This window comes from Macrobrachium nipponense, chromosome 26 (assembly GCF_015104395.2).
Source record: "Macrobrachium nipponense isolate FS-2020 chromosome 26, ASM1510439v2, whole genome shotgun sequence".
NCBI lineage: Eukaryota > Metazoa > Arthropoda > Malacostraca > Decapoda > Palaemonidae > Macrobrachium > Macrobrachium nipponense.
The window spans coordinates 47,911,906-47,924,869 of NC_087215.1; the positions used below are offsets into that span (position 1 = coordinate 47,911,906).

The window sequence follows — 12,964 nt, forward strand, 5'->3', positions numbered from 1 at the left end:
TAAAGATACCTGAGGAAATTTCTTCTGTACATAATTCATTAAAATTGTGGCTGAATTGTTAACAGAAGAAATAGAGAACACTTAGTTTAAAACCCAGCTGTGAGTTAAATGGAAATACAAAGGGGAATTGCAAGTTATGGTTGTCATTTTGTAACTGAGAAGTTAGACTGTAAATTGTATTTTACATATTTTGAAAATGAAAGTGATTCATATATAAGGAAAAAACCATTGCCATTGAATAATGACTTTCAGTAATAAATACACAATTAATAAGATTTAAAGAAAATTGTCAAAGTTGACAGCAAAATCTTGGTGCATAATACTATAGCTTAGCTTAATCCAAAATCCCCAGTTATGCCTTAATTTATCAGTTTTGCCTTAATGCTGCAATATTAAGGCTTAAGACTAGGCACCTAGCTTTCCTGCAAGGATATCCATGAATTATGCCAACTCTGCACACTAAAGTGAAATCGTTCTGGGGTGACCTCTGTGTTAATCTGTTTACTGCATTGGCAAAGAATAATGGGTTTTTGACCAACTCATGTGCTGTTGTCACACTCGTGTGAAAAAGATAAAGGATAAAGGAAAAACTGGGTAATTGTTGTGGGCAAGAGAAAGAGCCATCTAGCTTTGAGTCCTTGTATACTATATGAGCATGTCAAATCAGGCACTATTTTGGCCACCAGCTAAGATAATTGTTTGATATTGGCAGTTGGTCATTCTTATGGAGTCCTGGTGGGATCATAAGAGTAACTCCTTTGAGGATGAACAGAGCCTATGGTTTTAATGATTATTATTATTATTACAGTATTAGTATTCCATATTTTGTGCATGAAGACCTGGAAATTGTCAGTACAATTTTTTTGGCGCTGTAACCTAAGGAATAGGCTTATTTAATTTATCACATTGGGTTGAAAATTGTCTTAAATTTCAGAGCTACACAAACCATAGGGTCAGAAACATTAGAATACTGGCCCCGATTAGCATTAAGTGCCTATGTAAAAGATAATGGATTGGACACAGAAGAAGAGGAGCTTGAAGGCTGTGGTGATTCAAGTAAAGTGAAATCAGATGAAAGTGACAAAGTTGAGGGCGAGGGAAGTAAGTTAAGTAGACCGCAACATGTGAATGGAGATCATTGTGAAGAAAAAATGGAAACTGTTACCTCCTCTAGCTGTGATATAACAAGTTGTGTGCCTGAAAATGATAATGTGAATGGCTGTGATAATCAGACAAAAGACATCAGTGCAGGAAAGGTCTGTGATAGTGTAGTTGGTAAAGAGGACAAAGACTCCAGCAAGGAAGCTGGCGAAACTAAGGACATAGACAGTAGCAAAGTTAAGGATAGCAAAGAATTGACCAAAGAATTACTTTTGTTCAATGAAGATCTGGTGTGCCAACATAATCTTCAGACTCCAAATGCCACTATGTACAAAATTGCTGCTGCTCTTGCTGCTGAGATTATGGAGTTGTGTGGCAGTTCAATACATCCAGCAATCTATCAGGAAGACTTCAGCTCGTGCCCTGAATGTTTGGTAAGATATATCTGTAACTGATTTATTAGTTTCTTTTATGTTTTTTTTTATTTTTTGTTTGGAGTTTAAACCAGCAGTTACAGTTTGAGGATTTTCCTTTCAAAATTGTTTTAGCTGATGTCTTGCGCTAACATGTTCAGAACAAAAATGTACCTATCCTGCATTTTCATTTGAAATAACGGAAAGGTATCTTAGTCTTTTTATAGCAAAAGATTTAAGTATTTTGCCTTTAATTTCTAATATATCAACTGTTATCTTTTTAAATGAATCAGTAGCTAGTGCTTGTGTATTCATAGACAACATGTAAGGGCATATTGCTAAGTCATTTATAAAAGATAAGCTATGAAAATACATTAGTAAAAGTTTTGAAGGCATTGCTTGTAGTAAAAGTTTTGAAGGCATTGCTTGTTACAGCGGAAATAATGAAACTGGAAAGATAGTTGGTTACTTTGCTGGTATATTGACATTAGAAATATAAATTTATCATTGTATATTAATGTATAACACCTGTAATTAGGCTCAGTTGGAAGAATCCAAGCGAGCTTGTGGGAGTGGCCTGCAACAGAAAAAACAGCTGGCCAACCTTTTCAAGGAAGTCAAAAGACCACATCCGGTACGTGACCTTGGAAAGAAGGTTTTCTTGGTCTCCAGAGACTTCATCTCAGATTGGAAAAGTTATATCAGGTAATTATGTTTTAAATGTTTTTGTTTAGTGAAAAATATATATGGAAAATCTATGTCAGGAAGATAGAAAGATTTCTTTAAATAGGCTTTATATTTTTTGGCATACATAGTGTGGTTTTAGAAAGGGCATCCTGAAATTTGATGGCAAATTGTCAGACAAAAGGGTGTTTATTTCAGGTGTAACTTTTACTCATATTGATTCAAAAGTCCTATTTCATGTGTAACCTTTACTTATGTTGATTCAAAAGGCCTATCTGATGATTAGTAACTATGCTATTTACCTATATTTGATATTGAATTAACGAAATTGGCACAGTAGTGAAATGCAGTATTAGTACAATGATAAATCAAAGTACATTGGTCAGTTTTATCTATGAGTTCCTCGCTGGACGAGTGGTTTTTGCGCTCAGCTGCCAATCCGGTGGTCCGAAGTTTGAATTCTGGCTCGGCCAACGCGGAATCAGAGAAATTTATTTCTGGTGATAGAAATTCCTTTCTCGAATAAGTGTGGTTCAGATCCCACAATAAGCTGTAGGTCCCATTGCTAGGTGACCAATTGGTTCCTAGCCATGTAAAAATATCTAATCCTTCGGGGCAGCCCTAGGAGAGCTATTTCTGGGCCTAACCTGTGTCGCCCAGTGAAATGTTCCTATAGCACTCATTTCTAAGGTTTAAATATTGCTAAATATATAAGAGAAAAAGCTACATGGATTATACCAGGATAAACTTGGTTCGCTCACCCCTGTATAGGGTGTCTGTATAAAACTGGGGCGAGTGAAACCACTACCAGAGGTCCCCTGCCATTTAGTCTCTTCCTTTGTCAATTTCCCCCGTTCCAAAGAGGAGCCGTACCAAGCCATCTACTGCCCACTACTGCTACAACTAGCGCCTCGATCGACATTCCTTTTATAGCACTACTGTGTTTAACACGTGTTTTCGTTGGAAGCCCTTATTTTGGATTTAATTAACCCTCTTACGCCGAAGCGGTAAAAAAAAAATTGTCTCCCGTGTGCTGGAGGTGTTTCAGAGTGAGCACGGAAGCGGAAAAAATATTTTTTTTAAAAAATCACAGCTCGCTTAGTTTTCAAGATTAAGAGTTCATTTTTGGCTCCTTTTTTTGTCATTGGCTGAAGTTTAGTAGGCAACCATCAGAAATGAAAAACATTATAATTATCATATATAAATAATGTGATATATGATAGCGCAAAAACAAAATTTCATATATAATTGTATTCAAATCGCGCTGTGCGCAAAACGGTTAAAGGTAACAAGTTACTTTTTTTTTCGTTGTAATGTACACTAAATTGCGATCATTTTGGTATATAACACATTGTAAAACGATAAAAGCAACACAGAGAAAATATTATCACAAAATAATGCATGAATTCGTAACGCGCGGACGTAAACAAACAAATATTTTTTTAAAAAATTCACCATAAATCTAAATATTGTCCTAGAGACTTCCAATTTCTTTCAAAATGAAGACAAATGATTGAATATTACTATACTGTAAGAGTATTAGCTTACAATTGCAGTTTTCGACCATATCTGACGAGTTAAAGTTGACCAAATGTCAAATTTTTTTATATATATATTTTTTATATGCAATTATTTCTGAAATAAGAAAGGCTACAACCTTCAAATATTTTTTGTTTTATTCTACATGAAATTGCACACATTTTCATATATAAAACTCTATGAAATGCCTAATATGAAATGGAGCAAATATTCCGAGAATGGTACGTACGCATTTCGGAGATTTGTGGCGGAGAATCCGCGCGCGGAGGGAAGGAAAGATTTTTTTTTAAATTCACCATAAATCTAAATATTTTGCTAGAGACTTCGAATTTGTTTCAAGATGAAGATAAATGACTGAATATTACTAGACTGTAAGAGTTTTAGCTTACAATTGCGTTTTTCAACCATTTCGGTAGAGTCAAAGTTGACCGAACGTGGTTTTTTGTATTTATCGTGATTTATATGCAAATATTTCAAAAATGAGAAAAGCTACAACCTTCAATTATTTTTTGTTGTATTCTACATGAAATTGCGCACATTTTCATATATAAAACTTTATGTAACGGCTAATTTAAAATGGTGCAAACATTACCACAATCGCACGTATGATTTTTTCGGAAGAGTTACCGCGCGGACATAAAGAAAATGTTATTTTTTTCATAAATTCACCATAAATCGAAATATTGTGCTAGAGACTTCCAATTTGTTGCAAAATGAAGGTAAATGCTTGAATATTACTAGAATATAAGCGTTTTAGCTTACAATTGCGTTTTTCGACCGTTTCGGTAGAGTCAAAGTTGACTGAAGGTTGAAATTTTGGCAATTATCGTTATTTATATGAAAATATCTCAAAACTGATAAAAGCTACAACCATGGGTTGTTTTAGTTGTATTGTGCATGAAATTGTGCACATTTCCATATATAAAACTTTATATAACGGCTAATTTTAAAATGGTGCAAACATTACCACAATCGCATGTATGATTTTTTTGGGAAGAGTTACCGCGCGGACATAAGGAAAAAGTTTTTTCATAAATTCACCATAAATCAAAATATTGTGCTAGAGACTTCCAATTAGTTGCAAAATGAAGGTAAATGATTGAATATTACTAAAATATAAGAGTTTTAGCTTACAATTGCGTTTTCGACCATTTCGGTAGAGTCAAAGTTGACCGAAGGTTGAAATTTTGGCAATTATCGTTATTTATATGAAAATATCTCAAAACTAATAAAGGCTACAATTATGAGTATTTTATTGTTGTATTCTACATAAAAATGTGCACATTTTCATATATAATACTTCATGTAACAGCTAATTTACAATGGTACAAAAATTATGTCAATGTGACGAAATAATTTCCGAGATGTGTCACAGATACTTTTTAGTGCGGCAAGAAAGAAATTCGCGCTTGCGCACCTGCGTAACGATTGTAAACAAAACAACACCTTGATCCGTGAACTCCCAGCATCCCCCAAGGCGCGTGATTCAAAAGTTTTAGGCTGGTAGGTCTATAAGTATTTTTCCGCAAATTTTGAAAAAAACTTTTGTAAGTCGACGTAAAATACGTCCAGTCGGCACACGGGAGACAAAAAATGTCGACATAAAATATGTCAGTCGGCGTAAGAGGGTTAAGATGTCTGAGCATCAGGAATCTTCTGGAACTAAGTTAAGTACTGCAATAATCAATATGTTATCATTAAGGTAGCAATGTTAATCATAAATATGTGTTAGGCTTTGTTTATATAACGGGAGCCTGCATGCGCCGCTCCTGAGTCAGCCATATCATGCATCGCTACCCGTGACTTTTATTCGTGACGACTTTCAATTGGTCATCCATACTAATTGTAGTCGCGTGGATATTGATTTTAGCAGTTACTCCAAAACTTACGAGTTTATTATAGATTCTAACGTTTTATGATATATATCTTGGCGTGAGAGTTATACTAGCCTACCTACTCAGACCTTATACGTTGCATGAGGAACGTAGCCTTCTCCCTTCCCTTGGTCATCTAGGAGGAGGATTCCTCCCTTATGGGGCCAGGCCGGGATTTCTTTGTAGGCCTTCGTTTCTGTCCTTGAGCCACCCTTGCCTACCGGTCCGGATCGTGATTAACCCTTAAACGCCGACTGGACGTATTTTACGTCGAGATAAATTTTCTGTCGGGTGCCGACTGGACGTATTTTACGTCGACATACGAAAGTTTTTTTTTAAATTCGCGGAAAAATACTTATAGGCCTACCAGCCTAAAACTTTTGAATCACGCGCCTTGGGGAATGCTGGGAGTTCACGGATCAAGGCCTTGTTTTGTTTTGAAGCGTGACCCAGGTGCGCATGCGCGATATCCCTTCTTCTTGCTCCAGCCAGCATCAGTAGCGCACCATCCGAGAGCGATCTTTTCGTGAAAAGCGTGTGTTTCTGGACATTGTGCGAGACTTGAGCATTTGTATTGCTACAGGACATTCCTAGATATGTCTCAACGACGTGTGAACCGTGAAAGGCGCATTTTACCCGTCGGAAGGGATCGTGTAAGGCGAGTTTTGGACCTGGATGCTGGCGAGGGGCCAAGCACCCAGCATGACCCCGCGCCTCAAGGGCGTTCTGTGCGGCGACGTGTGGCTGAAAGTGTTTCGGGAACACATCGTATGCCTTTGGTTACCCCTAGGAAGCATGTGGGCGTCCTTAGGGGCATTCATAGGCATTTGGGAGGCCTCCAACCAAGGGACATAGACGAATATCTTTCGGAGCTTGATCGGAACATGTCGCAAGTCCTCATTTTGATGGCGGATGGTCATCGGGTGATGAAGACATCAGTCCCGATGAAAGTGAGGATGAATATATGCCCCCAATGTCCGTTCGAGGCTCACATCCCGAAAGTGAGCTCGAATTCAGTGGGTTCAGTGCATACGAGGGGAATCTGAGGAGGAGGGGGAGGGTGGGGATACGGGGTCAAGTTTTATCGCAGAGGACGATACAGAAAGTGAGGGCCTAAGTGAGGGTGATGGGCCAACGGGGGGGGGTAGTGTGCATCGTGCCTGCACCCGTGCGCGTGCGCGCGCACGGGCACGTAGAAGGTCGGCTCGTCGCGCCAGCCAAGGTGAAGGTCGGTCGTCGGAGAGTGACGAGGGGTGGACGGAGGACCCCACCCCTCCTAACATGCACCCCTTCACGGCAACCCCTGGGATGACCGTACCATTACCCCTGACTGTTTTGGGGTTCATCCAGCTTTTCCTGACGCGGGAATTGCTGGAATACCTGGTACACGAGACGGTGGACTACGCTCGGTACTGCCGGTATGAGCTGAAGACGGACCTTGTCGTATTACTGGCGGGGTTGCAACCTCATTGACATGGCACATTTTTTGGGGCTCCACATTTATTTTGGTATGACACCTGCTGTCGACGTCAGCAATATTGGAGGAGAAATTATTTTTTATGTATGCCGAATGTGCCTGGCGTTATGTCCCGTGATATTTCCTGGCGATGGACAGTACTTCAACGCCTTCAACCGATGGGCCATACCCCGGAATAACAGTGATCGCCTCATTTTAGTGCGTACAGTGTTGGATTATATCCGTGAGCGGTGTAGTAATCTCGTGATTCCTGGAAAGAACCTGTCTTTGGATGAGGGGATGATGCCTTACAAAGGACGTCTTAGTAAAAAAGTGTATAACCCCAAGAAGCCAAAGAAATATGGTGTGAAATTCTTTCTCATTACCGAGGCCAACACTGGATACGTTGTGGACTTTTCAGTGTTTACCGGGGTCTTCTCCACGCTGCGTGACACTGTATTCAACCTTGTGGGACGTTTCCGTAACCAGGGATATCACCTGTTTATGGATAATTATTATAACTCGGTATCCCTGGCCCAGGAACTGTATGAAGCAGGTGTTCACGTCAGTGGTACCTTCGGTTGGTGCGTGGGGCCCCGAATGTCCTCAAGAGGTTCGCTAGTCATCCGCAACACCTGGCAAGAGGAGAGACAGAGTGGCGGCGGAAGGGCGCTGTCTTCGTCATCTGTTGGAAGGGTGTCCGACTCGTCCCCATGATTACGACGAGTCATGAACCCATCCAAGAAGAGATCGTACAGCGGAAGAAGACACGTCGACAGGGCCGAGTTGTGTTTGAGGAGTTTCGTACCGAGCGGCCTACTGTCATTGGGCACTACAACAGGCACATGGGAGGAGTTGATCTCTTTGATCAGCTCATCCACTACTATCCCTACGCCAGGAGAACCAGAAGGTGGACACAGAAGCTCCTCAAATACATCCTTCAGTTGGCCCTCCAAAATGCCTACATACTGTACTGTGGGTACCGCGGTGACAATCTTCCGAGGTTGACCCACATACAGTTCCTAGAGGTAGCCGGGAATGCCCTCATCAACTTTGATCCCGATGAGTGGCCTTCCATAACTGACCCCCTGCCCCGAGCTGCAGATCTGCCCATAAGAGGAAAGGGCAGATAGGATGAGGGCCAACTTCGTTTATTGCTCGACCTGCCGCTGCCCCTGCTGCCGCCGCCCCTGCTGCCACCGCCCCTGCTGACGACGCCACCTGCCTTCCGCCTCCCCTGCTAACGAAGCCCCTGCTAGCCGGCGCGCCGCCTGCTGACGACGCCCCTCTTGCTGCCGGACCTGCCATCACCGCTTCTCGTCGGGTAGTGACCTTGCGTGTCGGCTGCAGCCAGGGGAACACATACTGGAGGCCTTAGAAGGGCGAAGGCAGAAACGGTGCCGGGTGTGCCATATGAATGGCAAGAGAGACACCCGGTTCTTCTGTCGTCTCTGCAAAGTTGCTCTTTGCAGGATAGGGGAGTGTGACCGAAAGTACCACACTAAGGTCATGTATTGGAGCGCGCCCCCTAAACTGACAGCGGAGGGCGCACGGGGCCGCCGGGTCCATCAGCAGTAAGGGCGCGCGTCTCCCTCCTCCACCTGTACCTCGTCATGTCGAGTGGAAAAAAATGCAAGACTCTTCAATGGAGGAGGGAGAAAACAAGAATAGAATGAAGAGTCAGGATTACGAGTGAGTATTCTGCATTTATTTTATATTTAGTTTTATATTTATTACAATTTTTTATATATCTGAATGTGTGCATGATAAAATAATAATAAGACATTTCATTGTATGCGAAAAGAGAAATGTCACCTGCATTCCTTTTATTTATGTATTGGTACCAGAATCGAAGAATGTAATATATATATTTTACGTATGAAAAAAAAATTATATATATATATATATATATATATATATATATATAATAATATATATATATATATATATATATATTATAAATTTTCATACAATCAACTTACCTGGCAGATATATACATAGCTAAGACATCCCGTCGTCCCCGACAGAAATTCAAATTTCGCGCCACTCGCTACAGGTAGGTCAGGTGATCTACCGGCCTGCCCTGGGTGGCAGGACTAGGAACCATCCCCGTTTTCTATCATATTTTCTCTGTCGCCGGTGGTACAACATTGTTGTTATTACCTCCTGACTTAGATTCATTTTTCAACCTTTGATCATCGTTTTTCGGCTTTTTGGTGACGTATTTGGATCGTGTTTTGGCATTCGCTACAGTGGACTGTTTTTGGAATAACTCTTTTGGATTTTTCTCAGTATGTCTGATTCTAATGTGATTGTGAGAATGTGTGTGAATGTAGGCTGCAGGGTGAGGATACCGAAAGCTTCGGTTGATCCTCACACTGTATGCCGTAAATGTAGGGGTTTCAGTGTTCTGCTATTAATACTTGTAAGGAATGCGAGGGATTGAATGCAGAAGAGTGGAAGACTTTGACTTCTTATTTGAAGAAGTTAGAGAGGGATAGAATTAGACGATTGAAAGGTGTGAGTTCAAGGCCTATTGAGCCTTTCACTGATTTTTCTATTCCTACTGATGTAGATTCTCCCTATGTATCTCATTCTCAGAGTGCTTTTTCGGATTCGGCATCGGAAATCGCCAATCTGAAAGCTACAATTAGAGACATGAAGTCCAAGATGGCTGACTTCAAAGGTAAGGCTAGTGAAAGTGAGCATTACAGTGAAGTGAGTTCTCCCAGTGTTGTGGAGGGGGCGTTTGATCGTCCCTGCGACGCTCCCAGGCCTAGACCTCTTCCAAGCTCACGAGCCCAGAGGAGAAGGAAAGTCGAAAGCCTAAGGAGGATGTGGGGAATCCCCAACGGTCAGACGTCCCTTCAGCTAGCTCTGCTTCGTTGCAGGCGGCTCAAGGGCGCTTTAGAAAAAGCGTCCTTCGCGAGTGTTTCTCGTCCTCTCCCTCTCCCTCACCTAAACGAGGGTGGAAGGAATCGAACTTGTCGAGACCGCTGAAGCGTCATATGACGCCTGACATGGATTCTAGTCCAGAGCGTTTCTCAGATGACGCTCCGTCTTCTAGCAAGAAAGCGAAGGGGGCGTCAGCGTCACCTGAAGTGTACGCGGAAGTACCCTTTCCTTCTTCTCCACCGAGTGATGACGAAAGACGTCATGCACTGGACGTGGAAGAAGCGTCAAGAAAGATCATTATAGCAGTGCAAGAGCAACTGTCATCTCTAGTGGGAGTTTTAGCGCCACGTCGGAAGGACGTGACGCTTCCAATTAAGAAGTCTCGTCCTCTCTTACCTGTTCTACGTCAAGCGTCATACAGACGGGAAACGGCTAAACGTCTTACAGAAGCGTCTAGTGCGAGAGCGAGAACAGGTGCTTACGAGAGTTTCGTAACGCCAGAGAGACGTAAGACGTCGGTTAGACGCGAAGCGTCATTGGAAACGGAGCATAGACATGACGCTCCGTCCAATATTATGACGTCAAGTAGGACGCCTTTGGAGAGCGGAGCGTCTTCCAAGCGCGAAGCGTCATCGAGACGTCAGCAAAAGACGTCATCCATGACGCTTGGCGAACGGGAAGCGTCATGTAAGCATGAAGAGTCTTCTAAAATTCTAGAGAAGCCGAAGCTTATGACGCCTTCCAAGACTATTAGAGCGGGAAAGAGGAAGGATTATCATTCCCTTAGCCCCTCTCCTGTTAGGAGTTTGTCTCCGCAAGAAGAATGTTCGGAAAGGAGAGCGGAGACGCTTGTAGATCCCGAGTTGGAGGAAAACTCGGATGACGAATATAGTGGAAGAGAAGGTCTGTCTAACTATAAGGTGTTGACTACCCTACTTCTTGAGGAGTACGGAGACGAGTTGACGCCTGCCGCCTCCTCTCCTCGCTCGCTCTTTTCCAGTGCTAAGACGAAGAAGCCTTCGTCTTTTCTAAAAATGAAACCCACCATATCGATGAAGAGAGCATTACATTCCTTAGACTCATGGATGAAGTCTAAGAAAGACTTAGTGAGGACAGTCTTCTGCATGCCTCCAGCAAGATTAGCTGGGAAAATGGTTGCGAAAGCCTCGGGAGGCTGGAGACCAGTACTGGACGTCAGCTCTCTGAACAAATTTGTTCAGAAGGAGAAGTTCTCCATGGAGACTTCTGCTTCAGTCCTAGCGTCATTACGACAAGGAGATTGGATGGTGTCTCTAGATCTCCAGGACGCCTACTTTCACGTCCCGATCCACCCTTCATCGAAGAAGTACCTCCGTTTCATGACGGGGGGAAGGATCTTTCAGTTCAGAGCCTTGTGTTTCGGCCTGTCCACAGCTCCTCAGGTCTTCACAAGCCTGATGAAGAATGTGGCGAGGTTTCTTCACCTCAAAGGAGTGAATGTCTCTATGTATCTAGACGACTGGCTCATCAGGGCCAGATCGGAGAGACAGTGCTTGGAGGACCTAAAGTTAACTCTGGATTTGATCAAAGCGTTGGGATTGCTTGTGAACCTCGAGAAGTCTCAGCTGACCCCCAGACAAGACCTAGTCTATCTGGGGATTCGGATGGATTCTCGGGGTTTTCGAGTTTTTCCTTCGCAAGAGAGAACCGCAAAAAGTTTGCGGATAATCTCTCTCTTCTTAGAGAAGCAACAAACGTCGGCGAGGGAATGGTTGAGCCTTCTGGGGACGCTTTCCTCGCTAGAACAATTCTTCCCTCTAGGAAGACTTCATATACGTCCACTTCAATTCTTCCTCAAGAGGTCTTGGAGCTGGAAAACCGGACAACTGTCGGACGTTTTTCCCATTCCAGTGGAGATAAAGTCACACCTACAGTGGTGGTTGCTACCTCTGGAAGAGAACAAAGGGATCTCTCTAAGAACACAGAACCCAGACCTAGTGTTGTTCTCCGACGCGTCGGAGACAGGTTGGGGAGCGACATTAGGCTCAGAGGAAGTGTCAGGCACCTGGGAACCAGCACAGGTGTCTTGGCACATAAACTGCAAAGAGCTCTTCGCCCTACATCTGGCCTTGAAGAGCCTAGAACCTCTGGTGTCAAACAAGGTAGTGCAAGTAAACGTGGACAACACCACCGCACTTGCCTACATTCGGAAACAGGGAGGGACGCACTCCTCGTTCCTTTACGAGCTCACGAGAGACCTATTACTTTGGACGTCTCACAGGAACATCTCCCTGCTGACAAGGTTCGTACAGGGAGTAAGGAATGTGAGGGCGGACAGGCTCAGCAGGAGGAACCAGGTCCTTCATACAGAATGGACTCTACACGAGGAAGTGTGTCTCGATCTCTGGTCTCTGTGGGGTGGGGACTCCTCATGTGGATCTCTTCGCAACATTCATTTTCAAAAAGGCTCCCAGTGTTTTGCTCGGTCGTGGAAGATCCAAGAGCAATTATGGTAGACGCCTTCCTGCTAAACTGGTCTCGAGTAGACGTTTATGCTTTTCCCCCATTCAAAATCCTGGGGTTAGTAATGAAAAAGTTTGTGGCGTCAAAGGAGACGAGGATGACGTTAATAGCCCCCTTTTGGCCGGCCCAGGAATGGTTCACGGAGGTGGTAGAGTGGATCGTAGACTTTCCAAGATCCCTACCAGGAAGGACGGATCTTCTCAGACAACCACACTTCAAGATGTAACCATCAAAACCTCCCCGCTCTCGCTCTGACTGCCTTTCGACTATCGAAAGACTTGTCAGAGCGAGAGGCTTTTCTCGCGAAGTGGCAAGCGCGATCGCGAGAGCACGCAGAACCTCCACTACGAAAGTATACCAATCGAAGTGGGAAGGTATTTAGAAGGTGGTGTAGATCCAAGAAGTTGTCCTCCTCCACTACCTCTATAGCGGAAATTGCTGATTTCCTGCTATTCCTAAGAGAAAAATCTCATCTAGCCGTATCCACAATAAAGGGATAC

General features: G+C 43.1%; 1 protein-coding gene across 3 annotated transcripts in view; it reads left to right on the forward strand.

Moving 5' to 3' along the window:
• LOC135200266 (ubiquitin carboxyl-terminal hydrolase 48-like) overlaps nucleotides 1-12,964 on the forward strand; it is a 414,786-nt gene that overhangs the window by 217,776 nt on the left and 184,046 nt on the right. For all 3 annotated transcript variants that reach the window (XM_064228750.1, XM_064228749.1, XM_064228748.1), the window contains exons 12-13: nucleotides 935-1,535; nucleotides 2,053-2,219. In XM_064228750.1, the coding sequence (XP_064084820.1) occupies nucleotides 935-1,535; nucleotides 2,053-2,219 (768 nt within the window). The remainder of the gene's footprint in view (nucleotides 1-934; nucleotides 1,536-2,052; nucleotides 2,220-12,964) is intronic.